The 19,916-nt window shown below is 46.9% G+C and overlaps 1 protein-coding gene across 1 annotated transcript in view; it reads right to left on the minus strand.

The window, feature by feature from the left end:
* Positions 1–19,916, minus strand: part of BRINP2 (bone morphogenetic protein/retinoic acid inducible neural-specific 2) — a 106,277-nt gene that overhangs the window by 1,049 nt on the left and 85,312 nt on the right. The window contains exons 5-9 of the mRNA XM_012644644.1: positions 19,638–19,846; positions 6,937–7,042; positions 4,166–4,402; positions 1,801–2,023; positions 1–179 (exon numbers count right to left, since the gene is read on the minus strand). The exon at positions 1–179 is cut by the window's left edge and continues 1,049 nt beyond it. Coding sequence (XP_012500098.1) covers positions 1–179; positions 1,801–2,023; positions 4,166–4,402; positions 6,937–7,042; positions 19,638–19,846 — 954 coding nt within the window. The remainder of the gene's footprint in view (positions 180–1,800; positions 2,024–4,165; positions 4,403–6,936; positions 7,043–19,637; positions 19,847–19,916) is intronic.

Consider the following 19,916-nt stretch of genomic DNA (forward strand, 5'->3'; position numbering starts at 1 on the left):
CTGGAGCACAGTGGGCACATGCAGGCCCTTCGCCCAAGGCACATGGGATGGGGCCCTGGCAAGAAGATTGGTCATAGGGGCAGGTGCAGCTGTGGCTCTGTTCCAGGAAGGTGCCAGGGAAGGTGCTTTCTCCACAGTAGAGAAGGGACTGGATTCGGTTCCACCAATAGGACAAGGACCTTGCAGAGGGGAGATAAAAATGAAGCAAGAGTCAAAGGAAGCCACAGACTGTCATCATCCCTAAGGGATGCAGGACATTGACTAACAGGCAGGGACGGCAGTGAGGAAGATGAAAGCCCCGAGTTCTCAAAGCCTACTGTGCCACTTTGGACTGAAGGTGCAAAGCCTGAAGCTCTGTGTCTGATGGATCGGCACCGGAAATATTTGACATCGAACTTGCACTTGAAGCAGCCAGGCTCAGCTCTCCAAGCAGCACCTCATTTCCTTACGTTCAAAAGCCTACACAGGGTCTGCAACATCCTTTGTGCCAAATCCAAGTTTTTGGCCTTCTAAATAAGACGTCTCTCTAACCATTCCAATTTCTCGCCAATTTTATTTCTACCTCAAGGTCTCCGCGTCCTTTCTATTCTCTCTGCTTCCATCTCTCCTCCCCCAAGAGTAGAAATTTTCTATGGCTGACTTTCTTAAAAGTTTAATTTCATCTCTCATGTTGCCTCCTCAAACAGGTCTTCCCTGGAGTCTCTTTCAAAAGAACCACTCCAGTCACTGTCCTCCACATCACCTGCTTTTATTTAATCCACAGCAGTTATCAGTATCTGAAATGACTGTGTTTATTTATTGTTTACTTACTTATAGACTGCTTCTTTATACATGCCATGACAGCAGGGACACTGCGTTATCGGCCAACAGAGTCTCAGAAATGAGGATTGTTTCTAGTGCATGGTAAGCTTTTAACAATTGTGTGTTCAAAGAAAATAAATGAATCTCTCTCAAAAACCCCCGTAGGCCTGTCCCCTCCTCTCCTGCTTCCCTTCTTCCCCAGGCCTCAGGTAGAGCCGCACCTCTTGGTTGCTGTGAAGGCAGCTTCCTTTGCCCAGAATACTGTCTTCCCTTGTGTGGACCAGGCCATTTCCATCCCTTCCTGCACAGTCTGGGCAGGATGTCCTTCTCCGAGGAAGCCATCCTCTCAGGTCTTTGCCTCTAGGAGACTATTGCTTTGATTTATGACCTGCCACCATGAATTTAAGTGGCTGCTACATAGTTATCATGTTCCAGTTTTTATGTTTCTGTGTGTTTGTTAAATCTTTCCAATTTACTAATATCTCCTATCGCTTAATAGTAGAGCATATGATGCAGACTTAATAAAAACTTGTTGAATAAATAAATAAATGAGCAAGTGATACCTATGACAATACAGTCCCACTCTAACCCTAAGGGCACGGGGTCTCAGCTTTCCCCTCCTGTGATTCAGAGCAGAGTCACTGGTTTGATACAATCTACTATGTGTGTTTCTCACATGCAATTGGTGAATGAGCTTTAACACCACCCCTTTCTTTTCTAAAAGACTTATTAAAATGGAAACGAGTAAATGAGAATTAGAGTATTAGAACAGCATTTGAATCTACTATAATTTGGATAAAAGTAAATTAGCTTCTCTTTCTGTTTCTCTTTAGATTCAACTCACAGTTGGGAATGACACAAGTCAGCAGGCCAACATAACGGGAAGGCTGTGTGCTGGTCACCACTCCAGATCCCAAACCCTGGACGGAGGGTCCTCCCTGGCCTCAGCAGCTGTCAGGGGTAGAGCTGAGCTCTGGCTCTTGTGTCCATGGTGCTCACCTCTCCTTGGGCAGGCGGAAGCGGGGCTGCCGGTGGCAGCGCTTGCACAGGTTGAAGAGCCGGCGGACGATCCGGTGGGTCTTCTTGAGTAGCACTTGCAAGCTGGCTCCCAGCTGCTGGTAGCGGTGCTGCAGGCTGGTGTCCACGGCCCAGAACTGGGAGATAGCTGTGGAGTTCAGGAACCGGTCCTCAGGCAGCCTTTTCAGCAGGGCCTGGAATTCTTCTGTGGACAAGAACAGAGGGACTGGGCTGCGGGGCAGCTGCACGGAGTCCTGGGACAGGCAGGTGGGCCCTCCCCGGACCCAGACCCATCCCTTCAAAGTTACTGCATGAGGAAGCAGCCTTCACATCCACTCTCCCGAGTTCTTTTTTTTAATTAACAGCTTTATTGAAAAATAATTAACAGATCATAAAATATGGCTTCAGGATTTTTTTTCCATCCTTTCTATCCCTATTACGTTTCTGAATTTCAAAAAATTGTCTGCCACCATCAGAGGGGCCAGAGGTCCTGCTTTTGCTAATGATCTTGGATGCATCTTTCCCCCGTTATAGCTCCTTCTAAGTCACCCATAGCACTGTCTCGAGGCCATCTGCTTGGATAATACCACAGCACTCTACGGAAGACGTGAGGTGCTCATGATGGCAAGTGGGCCCCAGACTGGCAAATGTGGGCACAGAGAAGGTAGAGCACCCAGCTCAGAAATCTTTTCAGAAACCTTTCGGTCCCTGAGACCAGCCTCTTCCCTCCACATCCTTCTCTCTGACTGTCTACGATACTCCTCCCCTCTTTTCAGCTTCAACTCTTGGCCAGATACCCATTGTTTTCTGTAGCTAATCTAGGAACAACAGAGCAGCTTCCTGGTTTTGAGCTCCTGCTGTGTCTAAGTTCTCCTTGGAGCTTCCTGGGCACACGATCTTTTCTGAACTCATGCTCAGGTCTCTCCATTGCTCTGCTTTCACTTGGGACCTGCAGCCCCTCTGTCTTCTGGTGGAGGTCTACACAGCCCTCCTTCGTTCACTGGCAATAACTCACAGCGCGGATGGCCTGAAACCATGTTATGGAACATATCCCAACACCACAGTGCAAAGCATGGGGTGGGAGAGCTGGAATGTGAAATTCTCCTTAGCTACTGAATATCTTGTCTAGTACTTGCAATGGCAACCCCTGGGGACTCTGCCCATTTTGATTGCTCACGTGCCTGGTTCCTCATCCCCTCAGAAGACTGGACAATCATGCCTTGTGATGGCACTAACAACTGGCATGTGCACAGTTAAAACATTTAAGCATATAAAACAGTACGGTGAATAAAAAGATAAACTCCCATGTGCCTGCCACCTCGCTTTTGCTATTTTGCCATATTGGCTTCAGATTTTTGTTTCTTCTTTAAGAAATAAGGCAAACTAAATATACTGTACTTGAAAGCCCTAAACTTTCCTTCCTCTCTATCCACATGTAACCACTCTCTTGGATGTTTTCTTTATATTATCACATATTTTCATGTCTTTTACAAATGTATTTATCCATAAAAAATATTATGTTTTGGCTAGCATGTTTGTAAACATTATGTAAATAGTATTAAATATGTATTATATTTAATAAATTATTATTATAGTATATATAAACATATAAATAGGTATATAACACATAACCTTTTTCCTCTTGCTTTGTTTTATCCAAAATCACGTTTTCGAGATGTATCCCTGTAACTACCATTCATTTAGTACTGAAATGTGTAAACATACCATGCAGAGTTCTTTATATATTAACTCCATCTACATCACCCCACGTGAGCCCTCCATCCACCCGTCATTATCACTTTCCCTCTTTGACAGAAGAAGAAATGAGGCATTGAGAGGCTGCATGGCTAATCCAAGGTCATCAAGATGGTCAGTAATAAGGCAAGGATGCAAAACCAGTTCCTCTGAATCTGGGTCTCAAGGTAACATTGATATTAGTTATCACAGCAACAAGCGACAACTAGCTTGCACTGGGTGCCATCCACAGTTATTCCGCACACTTTATGTATTCAGCAAATATTTGTTGTTCACCGTATGTGCAAGCATCGCACTTGGCACCGTGGAATCGGCAGCAAACAAGACGGTCAAGGTCTATGCCCTCAATTCTGTTTATCTTTGCCTACTAAGTCCTTGAAACGTACCTCTTAGGTAGCTACTATGTGCATTTACATACACAAAAACCCAAAGCGCTTGAGACTCAGGGTGGCGATGTAACCTGCTTGAGGTCACAGAGACAGTATGTGGCCGAGTCAGGATCCAAGTCGAGTTCCCCACCACGTCCTTGCTCCTCTGCACCCCGCAGCCCCGCTCACTGACGGGAAGGAATTCTGGCCAGCTGGCTGCTCACCTGACTCCTCGAACTGCCGGTTGTGAGTGGCCCAGGAGTCCTGGATCTGCAGCAGGCTGTCCTCCATGGCCCGGACGTCGGCGTCGGGGCAGTTGCACTCCGGGAAGGTGGGGCTGCACTTGCACCAGCAGTCATTCTCCTTGCAGACAAGCTCACCCTCAGAGCTGCACGTGATGTAGCTGAGCGCTGCGGCCACGAAGCGCTCACGCAGATACTCGGGCAGCAGCACCTGCAGGCCTGGGGAAGCCACGTGTCGAGGACTCACTGAGCAGAACCAGTGGAGACTCAGTTTCCCACACCCAAGGCTGCATAGACCCCAGCTGGGGTTCTGCTGACTTGTGCATTCCGGGCCCAAGAAAGGTCACCCCAGAGCCTGATCCTGCTAAGCTGACGGGGAGAGAGGGCTACTGCTGCCCCGTGACAGATGGGGGAGGATCTGAAAATGCAGATGAGGAACATCAAAGCCCAAGGCTTAGCCAAACCCCTCACATCAGCCAAATTGAGAGCGTGCGTATCATAAGAACAGGCTTATTGGCTACACATCAGCATTTCTAGGATGGAAACGGGACGATGTTTCAGATAAAAGAGGAGCTTACAGCCCTCACGGGGGAGAAATCAAGGCTTGATGGGCTTTTTTGCTCTGCCTCCTATAGCCATCTTGTTTCTAATTTAACTGAGATTAGCAGTCACATCCTAGGACATTACTGATTGCTGGCCTCCTTGGCCTCCCACATGAGCCTTGATGACCGAGGTGGCTGTCCTGGCTGGGAGGTAGGGACAGATATTGTGGACACACAGTGGCCAGGCACTATGCCAAGTTCTTTCTATATATGACTGTAAGTAACACTCATGTGCACACTGGGGTTCTTGCCGGTAAGGAAATCCAAGCCCGAAGACCACAGTGACCTGCCCAAGTCACAGCATTCATAGAGTCTGCTTGGTGCCTGATCCTGTCCTTGTCCCATTGGGTCATACTGCATAATGGGGACTGACCGCCCCGTCACAACATCATTTAACTCTCGGGGAGATTTGGAGGTAGGATGGTGGTCAATGCCCCAAGATCAGTCATGCCCGGAGAGATGGGAATGGCTCTCAGCTCCCTTTTCCAACTAGCTTCTAATCTTGGATATAATGCACTAAATTGCTCCAAGCTTCTGTTTTCTTACCCATCTGTGGAGAACATCAGGTTTGCCTGCAGCAGAAACGTACTCCTAGCTGGTTTCGCAGTAAGGCAGCTGTTGGCAGTTTACCAAGGGCTGCGCAAAGGATAGGCAGGCCTCTGGACACAATCTCAGCCCTGCAGGAGGCTGCCCAGTAGGTACATAGTGAGACCTCGTGCCGAGAACATGAGGAATGTGAGGACTTCTAGATATGATGAGCTCCTCTTTCCTCAAATGTCTGCCAGCTCTTTATTTTTACACCTGTGACCTTGTCCTTGGCAGGAAATCAGAGAGCCCAAAGCATATAGCCCAGTCTTGTCAGACCTCAAAGTATAACTTAAAATTGCCAGGAGCAGTGTGTGTTTGTTGATCTTGCTTGAGGTCTCTAGTTCTGAACTGCTCCCAAATCTTCCTTCCTTGGCACTGTGCCCACCATGGCACTTGGGCAGCCCTCCCCACAGCCTTCCACACGCGCCTTTCAACCCTCAGCAAGTCCTTCCCTTCTCTTCCCCTGCCAGCTGCCCCCTCAATGGGAACATCTCCCATTGCTGTAAAGCAAGTGCCTGAGAAATGTCAGCACAAGTGATGGGCTGTAAAATTAAACGGCATAAACTATTCCAAATGAACAACCAGACATTTTGAACTTCACTCATCTCTAATTTCCAGACACAAACCCAGCCCAACAAGGGACGTAGGAGCAGAAGGATGCTAATTGCCTGAGGTAGCTCTAAATAAAGGAGTTATCTACTCCTCTTTGTAATGTATTTCTTGATTCCTAAAGCATTGCTGGGTTGCATCTGAGTCAGGTTGCCTGGAATTTGTAATCGTAGACCCTGGGTGAGGGCTATTGATTTTGTAATGCTGAGACAATAATATCTTAAACAGAGTCCAATTCAGTTAGGCCTTAAGACAAATAAACTTTTCCCACTGGATCAGTATGTGCAGCCTGACCCCAGGATGCTCGGGGAATGGGGAGCGGGAGACGCACACCTCCCCTTAGTTCCCGACCTCCAGACCCAGTGTGGTTCCCTTTCCTTTTGCTTTCCCAGTTTTACTTGTTCTGTCTCCAATCAAAAGGCTCCCACTCTTCTCAAACTCACCTCCTGGCTTTAGCTCTCCCATGGAAGATAACAGACTAATAACAGAAAGCAGGGGACACTCTCAGGCTGTGGTTACAGTAACCAATGGCCCCATAGTCTGTACAGCTCTTAATTGAGCTGCAAAAGACAGCTATTCCTCAGTGTGTCCTTAGGGTAAAGTAGAGGGGTTTTTGGACAACAACAGAGTTCACTGAACTACACCAAAGCTTATAAGGACGGATGGGCTGCTGTTTCATACAGGATAGTGACAGAGATCTCGAGAAGGACTCTGAAGTGGGAGGATTTAGGTGTCCAGTGGCACGAGCAATGGGTCTTGGAAGTAGGGAAAACCAGATCAGAGGTTTCATCAAAAGAATGATGGGGATTGCTCAATACACGTCCCAGAACTTGTGGTAGTTCTTGTCTTAAGAAGGGTTACGCCAGTGGGGCAGGCAGGATTTTTTCCTGCTCTTTGGTGAACCAGGTTTTCTCCAGGTGTGAAAGGCATGAACACCAGCACAAGGCTGCTTACCTAGTAACTGCACCTTGTTCTCTGGACTCTGCACCAGGACAGAGCTGACTGAGTCCAGATTGTCATAGTTGCTGCAGCCCAGGGGCCCGGTCCTGGTCTCCGTGACCTAGAGAAGGAAGGAGAAGGGTGTGGGTTTAGATAACAAGCAGAGGATTTCTCCTTGCACTTCCCTTCTCCTGTTGTCCAATCTCAGGCTCCGTATCCTGTTTTTGACCAGCCAAAAAATGACATGTGCCTTTTCCTACCCCAAGAGCATAAAGTCACTTTGCTCCCTTGTCCTGGATAGTATCTGTTACGTGGGGCTGGCAGCAGGTGTACATAAGCGGGAGCCCTTCAGAGAGAGCTGGAGGGAATTCGTGTCTCAGAAGAGAAAACTCAGCATGAGCAGAGAAACCTGGGGAAGGAGTGAGACCTTTAAGCCAGAATGGCCCCTTCCCCTCCCCCAGAGGAAGGCGGGGGCCATCTGTGGTCCCCGCCAGCCTGCTCGAGAGCCCAGCTGCACCCACTCGACAGGGAGCTCGCGGCTTAGGGATCCTGGAGATGAAACGCACTGGAGAGATATGAGTTATGAGTATTAGTATTAGTATTAAACATTAAGGTCCCACCTCGGCACGGAGACGTCCTCAGAGAAAATCAGCCATGGGCTTACTGCATATTTTAATAAGTATATTAAATATACATAAACTCTTACAGCCATGTAATATTCCAAAACACCAAAGAGTCATTTTAGAATATTATAAAGTTGGCCCATCAGTTTTCCCTGATGGTTAAAGTATAAGATGAAAAATGGGGAGCTTTAAAGGCACTGAAATAATTATGTAATAAGAATGATGGGGACCCGAGGCCCTTTCTTCTCAGGATCTCTGCAGACTTTGCCAACAATCAATCAACCGATCAACAAGTATTTATTGAGCAGCCACTGTTCAATTCCATGCAATTCATCAAACATTCATAGAGCGCCTTTCCCGAGTTCCTCGGGGAAATCCACCCTGATACCTCTGACCTCTGCTTCCGGTTGCAGGCACCTCTGCTTCGCGGCAGGCCAGGAGCTGTAGTTCTACATCCTTTTCTGCAGTATGTGATCCATGTCTGGGCCCCACATACCACAGGCTCCATGGAGGGAAGCTCGTATTTATTCTGCTCACCATGTTGTTGACAGCTGTTAGCACAGTGTCTGGCACATAGTAGGTACCCAGTAAGGAAGAGAACATATGAGTAATATGTTCCAGGCTTTGCTGGGTGGGAGGCATGCCCAAAGATGAACGAGTTGTGCACTGCCTTCTCCAAGAAGAGGCCACAACCTGTGCGGAAGGCAGGCACGCACACATCTGAGCCACAGACATCCAAGTCACAGCAGAGGCACGTGTTGCAGTGAGCTCTGAGGAAGCACATCTCTAAACAAAGAGCAACAAGGGGGGAAGTAGCAGAGGCAGCGCTGTCTGAGCCGGTCCCTTAGGAGATGCAGGGAGTGGGCAGGAGGGCGGGGAGGGAAATGCACATGAGGAAAAGAAGGGGCAGCGTGAGCTGCAGCATAAGGCTCGGAAGTGCACGGTGCGTGTGTCCAGCACCCTGCTCATTACCACGGCGAATGCCAAAGTGTGAGTGATGTCTTTTAGTGGACCTAGGCTTAAAAAACACACATGGAACAGCGTAATCAAGTGAGAGGTGGTGTGATGTGGGCCAAAAGCACAGTCAAGAGAGAGACGGGAGAGATCCTTGCAGCTTGAAGTAGTCTGAGAAGGCTTTATGGACAAGGTGAGTCATGAATTGGTCTTGGAAGATGAGTAGGGGTTGGAGGGACGGGGAGGGCGTTGAGGAAAGAAAGGTAACTCCAAAGACCAAGGGCCAGCAACGGACGCAGGACTCAGCCTGCACAAAGACGGGCTGAGACCACAGCAGGAGCAGGAACAACTTTTCTGCAGACTTCCACGTTCTTCCCCCAAGGTCATGCCCTTTAACCTTCACAGGAGCTCTCTGGGACAAATCTCATTACCATCACTCTCCAAAGGAGGAAACCAAGGTTCAGAGAGTTACGGTGCCCGAGGCCACAGCGTTGTGGAGTGGCGGGAAGGGGACTTCAACTTTGGAGTTCTCAGGCTCCAGTGGAGCACCTTCTTATCTCCTCAGCAGGCAGGTCAAAGGCCCACGTATCAACCCCTTTACATGCGTCACTCTTCACAACAGGTATTCTAAACAGACCAGTCCACCCGACATATTTTAGGGATTTGTCCTCTCCTCAGAATGTTAACATTGGGCAAAACAAATTGTATTGACTTGAGATCAATTTTATTATCCCTATAATATACTAGGAAACTAAGCCCAGACAAGTTAGATGGCTTATTCAGGGTCGTACAGTCAGCTGCAGGGCTAGGATTCACTTGACTTGTTCATTCGCTCTTTTATTCATCCATTTATTCATTTAACAAATATTCAAGGAGCATTCGGAGCTCACAGATGCCTAAGACACAGTCATTGCCAGTCAGGAGCTCATAGACGAGAAGAACTATGTCTGTGTGGCCCCACTGCTCTCCCGGTTACACCTGGGCCCACCTCCCACCACATGTGGACACACGTGCTGAGAAATGTGTCCTTGTTGAGTGAGCGTTGATTGGCTAATTGTCAGACAGGACTGGGAAAGCAGAGCCAGCCTCATCTGAAGGTCAAGCCTTCTCTTTCCATATGCTACGAAAGTCCCCACAAGAAGAGCCCTGGCTGAGAACTGGCCCAGCTGTTGTGGGGAAGCTTGCCCCTCTTGGATGAAGTGGGCAGAAGGGCAGAGGTGGCACAGTGGGGTATAGTATTTTGAGACTTTCTGGTCCTGCCTGTAGGTAAGTTGGCCACCCCGTTGTTACCGTGTGTCTCCCTGCCTTTTCTGTGCACTCACCCCTGACTTGGCCACTCGCTAACCAGGTCCAGGCAGGCAGAGAGCTAACAAGCATCAGGTAAGAATAGTATGTGACCCAAAGAGGAGGACAGGTCAGAGAACAGCCACAGTAGGAGCTTTGCTTCCCTCCCGCTCAGCGCCACCCCTATTCTTACCTACTACAATCCATCTGCTTCCCCACCATCACCATCTTGTCCATCATTCTGGGCTGTCTTTGATGCTGTTTCCTGAGCTCCACTCTGCTGTTTCCGAAGGTTGGTTCCACAAGAGGACAATCAATTAGGTAAGTCATTGAAAGGGTGTGAGTAGCTTCACTTTGTTAATTGTGGCAAAAGGATGGGAGTGAGGACAGACGAAGAGCATGACTCCCATGTGCACCTCCTGTTAGAGGGAGGGACCCAGAGCCAGATGTCCACGAGTGAGGAAGGCCCACTCAGGTTTCACCAGGCCGCAACCTCATATCTCTTTTCATTGGCCTTCTGCTCTGAGACCACCTCTCACCTTCCTAGAGAAGTAAGGAGGGGAAAGAACAGAAAGACCTGAACAGGGTCCCCTTGCAGACATGGCCCGAGTGCTGACGTGAGCAAGCAGGATGGCCCAGGACGGCCTGAGACCTCTCCTCCCTTTGCCCCAAAGTGATGAAAGCCCCAGAGTCTCCAGAGGTTTCACAAGAATCCTGTGCCTTTTTCTGTAGAAGAGGCAGACAGCTTCGGCAGATTATAAAGAGGCTTATGGAGGTAACGGAAAGTACAGTTCACTCCAGCACACACGTTCAAAGAGTGCCTCAGATAAGCTTTCAGTAAGGGAAAATAATTTTGTGCTAATTGGTCTGTTGACAGAGACCATCCTGCCTTCAGAAAGCCCTGATGGATCTCAGGTTCATTAGCACATCCAATTTTCCATAAATACCAGATCGTGCAAACCCTCATTCCGGCGTGCCTGCTCTCCTCCCCACCCACCCTCCACTTCCTCGTCCTACCTAAGGGGACACCTACAACACTAAGAGCCGAGTAAAATGGGCTTCTAATTGTGAGCGATGGGCGGGGTTGGGAGAGCAGAGTTGCTGGTATGTGCTTAAAAGAGCTGCAAATTGAATCCCTGGCTACCACAGGTAGGAATCTGAACAAGTTGAAAGGATGCTTCATGAGAAACACTCTCTTTTGCCATGGTGGGGCCGACCTGAACTTCTGAGTGAGCTCCCTTCAGTCAGCTCGTGGGCATGTCCAGCCCTCGCCACCAAGCTCTTCCTCAGCCTTAGACTGAGTAGAGGGTGAGCTGTAACTAAGAACAGGCCCCTTCCTCCTTGTGGCCCTGATCCCGTCTGGAGAACTATGGACAGGATGGCAGGATGACTACACACACAACCCTTCACAGCTTGCAAAGTGTTTCCATGTGGACTGTATCATTTGGCGGCACCCAATCCTATGGCAGAGTCGGGGTGATGTTCACGGTATCTATCAGCAGGTGGAAGAGGAGGACAGTGACTCATCAGAGGAGACGCCAGCCTTAGTGCCAAGGCAGAGTTCTGAAGCCTCCTGCAGAGCGTTCACCCTTTGGTTGCTATCAAAGGAAAGTCTGGGGGCTCTGGGAGGAGCAAAGGTGGTTGGGGTCACGCAGGGGTTGGAGTGAAGACTATTTACCAGCTGCATGGAAGTGTTTCAACATTTTAAAAACTGGTGTCCCCATATCAGCTGAATGTAAGCCCTGTGCACAGGTGAGTCAACTAGTTGGTAACTCATGTCATGGCAGAGAGAAATGGAGTTCAATGACTTCTCAAAGTCAAAGAAGTAGCAAGCAGCGAGGCTAAAACCCAACCCCACGTCTTCTTCCTTGAGTAAGTTGTTTTCCCACTAACCCACGTGGTCTGCCTTCACTTCTCAAGCATTTTATTAAGTGTCTCGCCACCTGCCAGACACTCTAAAGGGACCCGGAGCTGTGTGTAAGCTGCAGAGTCCCTACTGCTTTAAAATCTACTGTTGTGGTGGGTGTGGGGAGCGGGGAAACTGGCATGTAAACAGCCACAGTGTAATGTGACAAATCCTATAATAGAGGTGTGTGCTGATCAGGGCAAACCTTGTAACAGGGGGGACGTTCAACAGGGCCTTGGAGGAAGGTATCAGATAAACCAGAGGGGGCATATCTCCATGTTAGTGCAAGGGAGTTGCTCAGAAAGGGTTAAAAGTAAGCCCACAGCTACTTACAGAAACAAGAAACAGGCAGATATGCTGGAGGATTTTTTCCTTCACTAAGGTAGAGCAGGTGAGCAGAGCCCCCACCCCATCCATCTCCATCCAGAGTAATGACTGTGCTCCTACCCAAGGGGACACCTGCAACACTAAGCTTATATGTACTTGCACATGCATTGAGCGGAAGCATCTAATCTGCGTGGAAAATGCCACGTCCAGCGACTCATTCATTCATTTGCTCAACAAGCCTTCACTCATTACCTACAATGTGGCAAACTGTGTTCTTATTGGGAATCACACTTGAACCAGGCTCGGTCTCTTCCACAAGGACCTCATAGTCTCATGTGGAGACTGTCATGTTGGCTGGCAATTATAATTCAAATAAGCCCTACAAATAAGGCATATCCTTGAAACACTAAAGAGGAGCATTTAACTGCCCCAAGGGTTAGGAAAGGCTTCACAAAATAGTCACCTGTTTGAGCTGAGCAAAGAAGGGTGAGGAATAGCCACTCAGGTGAAGAGACAAGCATCGCAAGTAAATCAAACAGCAAGTACCAGGAGGGTGAGATATGAGAACATGGCATATTTGGGTAGAGCCTGATATTTAGGTATGACTGGATTACACAATAGGAATGGAGGGCGAAAGGTGGACGGGGGACCATGGGATGGGGACAAGTAGCAAAGAACTGTTTAGAGATGAAACTAGAAGCAGCAAAGACAGACTTTCAATGGTAGTACAGTTTTGTTAAGAAGGGGCATTAGTCCTTTTCCAGCTCCCAAGGCGCCGTGGTTCATCTATCTAGACGTTTCCTTATTAAATCTCATGGAAAACTTCAAGACATACATTGTTTTAAGTGTTCAACAATTTTACGATGAGCAAACTGAGGTTCTGAGAAGTTTGTCAACTTGCTCAAAACCCCACCATGAGTAGCGGCAGAGATCAGGCTTGTGGGTTTCAGCCTGTGTTCTCTCCACTGCATCACACTGCCACCCGGGCTGGGGGACAGCGGTGTGGGCTCTGTCCCATGTACAGTCTGGAGCCATTGAAGGATTTTAGCAGGGAATGATTTGATGTGATGATTTGAGCTTATGGTAGCGGCACAGAGGGTGAATCACAGGGAAGAGGTGAGAATGGATGCAGAGGGATAACACAAGAAAACCAGGTACCAGCTGATGAAGTCCTGGACTAAGGGAATGGCAGGGGCATGAGGAGACGGTGAAGGGCAAGTTGAAGACATATGCAGGACAGTGATTATAGTGATGGATCAAGGAATTTAAGTGAGGCAAAGGGGAATGAGGCCATTAAAGGGTGATAGAAGTGTAAAGTCAGGTCAAGGGACAGGAAGGAACACTATTACTGGAATCTTTAAGTTGTTGATCCAATGCCTACCTTTCATTTCCTGATAAGACTAATTTTTCTCCAACTTTGACACAGCCCACTACAGGACTGAATGGGGACAGGGACTTCCACAGAGTTCTATCTTCTTGACAAAACCTACTCTCTGCTACTAATAGTGCTTTCTCATCATTTTAAGCTGCCTAAGATACCAAGCTCCCAAATGTACCCTACATCCCTGTTAATGGAAAGTCATTCTCATCTCTCAGACTGTCACTCAGACCTTGTACATTCCCTAATCTCCTAACCTGATCTTTTCTCTTCAGTTAACTTCCACTGTGCTGTCTGGATATCATGATCAGTTCTCAGCAGAACCCCTATAATCTCAATCTCTTCTCAAGAGTCTACTTTGCCTTTTTGTTCTAACCACAACCCCACTGACCCTGAGGACATGGTTTCCCTGTAGGTGTCTCTAGCAATGGCTGTTTCCTTTCTCACCACTCATGCTCCTGGGCGTGGAAGTGAGGTGGGTTCTCCACTGTGAAATCTCGGACACTGTTCCTCCTTTCTTTCTGACCCTCTTTGGATCCTTTGAAGCCAGAAGCCTGTTACCCATTAGCCCTCCTCATCCCAGTTTATTTTTCTAGTTACTTCCCCTCACTCACTGCCACTAAGAGATTATAGAGGGAATGCAGTTACCAGTAAAACTAGGTTGCAGGGCATAGCGTTTCTTTATGGTCTCAATATCAAGCATTATCCACTCATACTTGCCCTAGTCTCTTCCCTTTAACAAATCATCAAACCGACTTACACTTCCAATCTTTGGACCCGACCAACTTTTGACTTTCTATCACCCCTCAGTGGCCTCTTTTCACTCCTTGCCCGACTTAGATTCCCTGGTCTGTCACTACAATCACTCCTTTGTGTATACTCTCAACTCTCTTGCCTCTTTCTTCTTTCATCATGTACATACACACACACACACATACACACACACACACACACACACACACATCTTGGTTAAATCCAACTCTCCATCTGTTCCATGCTTGCCTCTATGCGAACTGCTAAATGTAGCTGATAAAACTTACAACTATGCTGACTGGTCTCATGTTATAATTATGACCATGAGTCTCAAGCAGGCCCTCGGCGCTACCCAGAAATCTACTACATTTATCTAGTCAACAGACACTTGGGAAGCTTCATGCATGAATTCCCTGCATTCTTTTCTCAACAATTCTCTCATCTTCCTTTTAGCCAAGGACTTTGTCTCTAGTTTCACCTAGAAAATAGAATTAATGTGAAGAAAACAACTGCGTCTTCACACTACCATGTCAAACACCCTCCTGCATTTGTCCTGTGTGTTCTGTATCGCCTCTTGTTACAGGGGGTGAAGTGCTCACGCCCCTGTGTGAGACCAGTGCCTCTGCTCGTGCTGAAATGCCAACCCTCTCACCGATTCAAGGACTTTGCTCCAGCAAACATCTCCTGCCTCTCCTGAATCATCACTTGCTCCCTTTCTACTAAATTATTTTAACCAGCAGGCCAATATGCCGGAATATCTTCCATCTTAAAAACAGAAACACAACCTCCCTTGACCCCACATCTCTCTCCAGTTAGCACCGATTTTCTGTTTGCCTTTGTAGAAAAAGCATCGTTTCTACTTGTATCCGATTGCTCACTTTGCTTCCTCTCTTGAGTCTTCTCCACTCGGCCTTTCGCACCTTTCCTGCCATGGAACCACTCTTCCCCATGTTACCAGCTACCCCTCCATCGCACAATGGAAGATCCCCCTCAATCTGCACTTTTGTGACCTCTTAACAGCTTTTAACACAGTTGCTAGTCCTTCTTTTTGGAAACACTTTCTTCACATGGCTTTGTGATCCCACTTTGGTTCTCTTCATGCCTTTCTCTTCTGTCTCAGTCTTCTTGGTTGTGGCCTCCTCCTCTTCCCCACTTCTAAATATCAGGGTGCTTCACAGCTCAGTCCTGGGGCCACTTTACCTTGATTGATCTCATCTCATCCTTTCCCGTAGTTTAAATATCAACTATACAGTGCATATATTTGTATGCAAAATTTGTATCTGCAGTCATGACCTTTCTCTTGAAATCCTGGTGTTTATGTCCAATTGACTGCTAAATATCTCTACTTGGATGTCTAATAGGAATATTAAATTCAACATGTCTAAAACCAAATTCTTGATTTCTTTCTTTCAGATCCATACCTCTTCCCTGTGTTATCCTTCTCAGTAAACGGAGTCACTGTTCATTTGGTGCTCTGGCCAAAAAACCTCACAGTAAATCTTGACTTCTTTCTTCCAGTACGTTATCTAATTTTGTAGGCCCTGCCATCAAAATATATTCTGAATCTGCCAACTTCTCACTGCCTCCGTGTCATCAGCTTTGTCTGAGTCACCATTCTGTCTCACCTTGACCACTGCACTTATCTCTGGGGTCCCCTTTCTTCTCCACTCCGAATCAGGAAGGCCCTCATGCTCTGGCCCCTGCAGCCTCTGTAGCCTCATCTCTCACTTCACTCCTCTCTTGACCCTATGCCAGCGACACTGCTTTCCTTGGTGTTCCTGGATCACACCCAGTACACTTTCCCTTTAGGGCATTTGCACTTGCTCTTCCCTCATCTGGAATGTTCTCATTCAAGATACCCACATGGCTCACTCCCTTACTTCATACATGTCTCTGCTTAAGTGTCATTCCTTCAGACAGGTCTTCCCTGAAGTCCGTGTCCCCATTACTCCGTATTCTCTTACTTGGATTCATTTCTCCATACTATTAATCACCACCTGACATTGTACAGGCAAACCTTACAGATACTGTGGGTTCAGTCCCAGACCACTGCAATAATAAAGAGAATGTCACAATAAAGCGAGTCACACAAATTTTTTGGCTTCCCAGTGTATATAAAAGTCATGTTTATACTATACTGTAGTCTATTAGGTGTGTAACAGCATTATGTCTAAAAAATTGCACATACCTTAATTAAGAGAATATGTTATTGCTAGAAAATGCTAACAATCATCTGAGCCTTCAGTAAGTCATCATCTTTTTGCTGGTGGAGGGTCCTGTCTTAATGCTGGTGGCTGCTGACTGATCAGAGTGGTGGTGGCTGAAGGTTGGGGTGGCTGTGGCAATTTCTTAACGTAAGACAACAATAAAGTTTGCTGCATCAATTGACTCTTTCTTTCACAAAAGATCTCTCCATAGCATGCATGCTGTTTGACAGCATTTTACTCACAGTAGAACTTTCAAAACTGGAGTCATTCCTCTCAAACCCTGCCACTGCTTTATCAATTAAGTTTAGGTGATTTTCTAAATCCTTTGTTGTCATTTCAACAATGCTCACAGCATCTTCCCCGGGAGTAGATTCCATCTCAAGAAACCACTTTCTTTGTTCATTCATAAAAAGCAACTCCTCATCCATTCAAGTTTAAGCATAAGATTGCAGCAATTCAGTCCCATCTCCAGGCTCCACTTGTAATTCTAGTTCTCTTGCTATTTCCACCACATCTGCAGTGACTTCCTCCACTCAAGTTTTGAACCCCCCAAAAGTCATCGATGAGGGTTGGAATCAACCTCTTCCAAACTCCTGTTAATGTTGATATTTGATCTCCTCCCATGAATCACAAATGTTCTTAATGGTATCTAAAATGGTGAATCCTTTCCAGAAGGTTTTCAATTTACTTTGCCCAGATCCATTAGAGAAATCACTATCTATGGCAGCTATGGTTATGCAAAATCTATTTCTTAAATAATATTTCAAAGTCAAAATTACTCCTTGATTTATGGGCTACAGAGTGGATGTTGTATCAGCAGACATCAAGACAACATTCATTTCCTTGTACATCTTCACCAGAGCTCTTGGGTGACCAGGTGCATTGTCAAAGAACATTATTTTGAAAGGAGTCTTTTCTTCTGAGCAGTAGTTCTCAACAGTGGGCTTAAAATATTTAGTAAACCATGTTGTAAATAGATGTGCTGTCATCCTGGCTTTGTTGTTCCATTTATAAAGCACAGATGGAGGAGATTTAGCATAATTCTTCAGGTCCCTAGGATTTTCAGAATGATAAATGAGCATTGGCTTCAACTTAAAGTCACCAGCTGCATTAACCTCTAACAAGAGAGTCAGCTTGTCCTTTGAAGTTTTGAAGGCAGGCATTGACTTCTCTCTCACTACAAAAGTCTTAGTTGGCATCTTCTTCCAGTAGAAGGTTATTGCGTCTACCTTGAAAATCTGTTGTTTAGTGCAGCCACTTTCATCAGTGATCTTAGCTGGATCTGGATAACTTGCTGCAGATTATACATCAGCACTTGCGGTTTCACCTTGCAATTTTATGTTATGGAGATGACTTCTTTCCTTAAACTTCATGAACCAACCAACCTCTGCTAGCATCAAAGTTTTATTTTTTTTCTGTAGCTTCCTCACCTCTCTCAGCCTTCACAGAATCGAAGAGAGTTAGGGCTTTGTTCTGAATTAGGCTTTGGCTTAAGGGAATGTTGTGGCTGGTTTGATCTTCTATTCAGACCACTGAAATTTCCTCCACATGAGCAATACGGCTGTTTTGCTTTCTTATCATTCATGTGTTTACTGGAGGACACTTCTCATTCCTTTCAAGAGCTTTTCCTTTGCATTCACAACTTGGCTGTTTGGCACAAGAGGCCTAGCTTTTGGTCTGTCTTGGCTTTTGACACGCCTTCCTCACTAAGCTTAATCATCTCTAGGTTTTGATTTAAAATGAGTGATGTGCAACTCTTCCTGTCACTTGAACACTTAAAGGCCATTGTAGGGTTATTAATGGGCCTAATTTCAATATTTTTGTGTCTCAGGGAATAGGGAGGCCTGAAGAGAGGAAGAGAGATGGGGGAATGGCTGATCAGTGCAATCAGAACACACAGAACATGTGTCAATTAAGTTTGCCGTCTTATATAGGCACTGTTCATGGTGCCCCAAAACAGTTACAATAGTGACATCAAAGGTCACTGACCACAGACCACCGTAACAGATATAATAATAATAAAAAAATTTGAAATATTATGAGAGTTACCAAAATGTAACACAGAGACACAAAGTGAGCACAGACTGTTGGTAAATGGTGCCAACAGACTTATTCAACTCGGGTTTACCACAAACCTTCAATTTGTAAAAAACACAATATCCGCAAAGCACAATGAAGCAAGCACAATAAATGAGGTATTCCTATATGTTTATTTAATTATGTCTCTGCTATTAGAATTCAAGCTTCATGAGGGCAGGGACTTTATAGGTTTTGTTCGCTCTTGTATTCTCAAGACCCAAAACAGTGCCTAACACATAATAGGTGCTCAATAAATATTTATTGAATGAATGAATAAATACACAAAATTTCCTTATGAGCTTCAGATGGGAAAAAAGCAGAACATAAGACAAGTTTGGTATCTGTTCGCCACCTTAACTTTATACTTAGAATTTTTTTAAAAACTGCATTCTCAAGTATAGTATTTTCATTAGTCTTCCCTAAAACAACATGAACTCTACTAGAAATCTCCTAGATGTAAGTAGACAAGATATGATTAAGGTTATACTTATTTAAGTCACAATAACCATTGATCTTTTAAAAACATACATAAGATCATGTCGCTCCCCTGGTAAAACTCTCCAGTGGTTTTTCACTGCACTTTGACTTATATTAAAATTTGTTTTCGTGGCCATGCGATCTGGCTTCAGCCTATTTCTGAATCTCGTCTTGTACCAATGTCTTTCTTACTCGCCTCTTTTCTGTGTTGCAATGAGGCGCCAGCCGGTTCCTGCCTCAGGGCCTTAGCACTTACCATCCCCTCTGCCTGAACATGCTTCCCTCAATTCTACACATGGTTGGTTTCTTATCGTCCAGATCTTGGCCTCACAGTCCACACTCCAGCGTGCCCTCCCCTAGCAATCTAACTAATAGGATCTGCTCCCTCACCGCACCCCAGGAATGTGTCCCTTATGTCTTTTCTTTATAACATTGTCAGAAACTATTTTGTCACTTTGCACTGGTGACCTTCATCCCCCCCTCGAGTGCGAAGTCTCCGAGAGCAGGGACCTCATCTGCCGTCGCCCAGAGCCTCTGCTGCAGCCTGCCTGAGAGTGCGCGCCCCGTGAGTGTCTGCCGTGGGACGGACGACCAGACCGTGTCTGGGGACGGGCTGTGCCTCGTCAGAAAGCCTCTGCTCTTCCAGCAGCCGGGCTGGCTGCCCCGGAGCGGGTCGCGGTTCCGGCCCGGCTTCTCTCTGCCCGCCCCAGCCCGTGCCTAGGCCTTACCTTGACGGCCCCCGTGGCGATCTGGATGTGGTGCAGCCGCCGCAGCGTGCTCTCCCTGTCGATGAAGTACGAGGCCGCCAGCTGGTGCAGCGTCTCCAGGGACACGGCGGAGCCGTTGCCACCGCCCCCGACCACAGAGGCGGCTCCTGTCGTCTCGGTCTTTCTGCTCAGTTTCCGCTTGTCCACGAAAATAGTCAGGGACTCCTCTCCTGTGGCAAACAACACGGGTTCGTGGGTGAGGCGCCATTTCTGCTCCCGAACGCCCGACCTGCGAGGACG

The sequence above is a fragment of the Propithecus coquereli genome, unplaced genomic scaffold (assembly GCF_000956105.1).
Source record: "Propithecus coquereli isolate 6110/MARCELLA unplaced genomic scaffold, Pcoq_1.0 Scaffold216, whole genome shotgun sequence".
Lineage (NCBI taxonomy): Eukaryota > Metazoa > Chordata > Mammalia > Primates > Indriidae > Propithecus > Propithecus coquereli.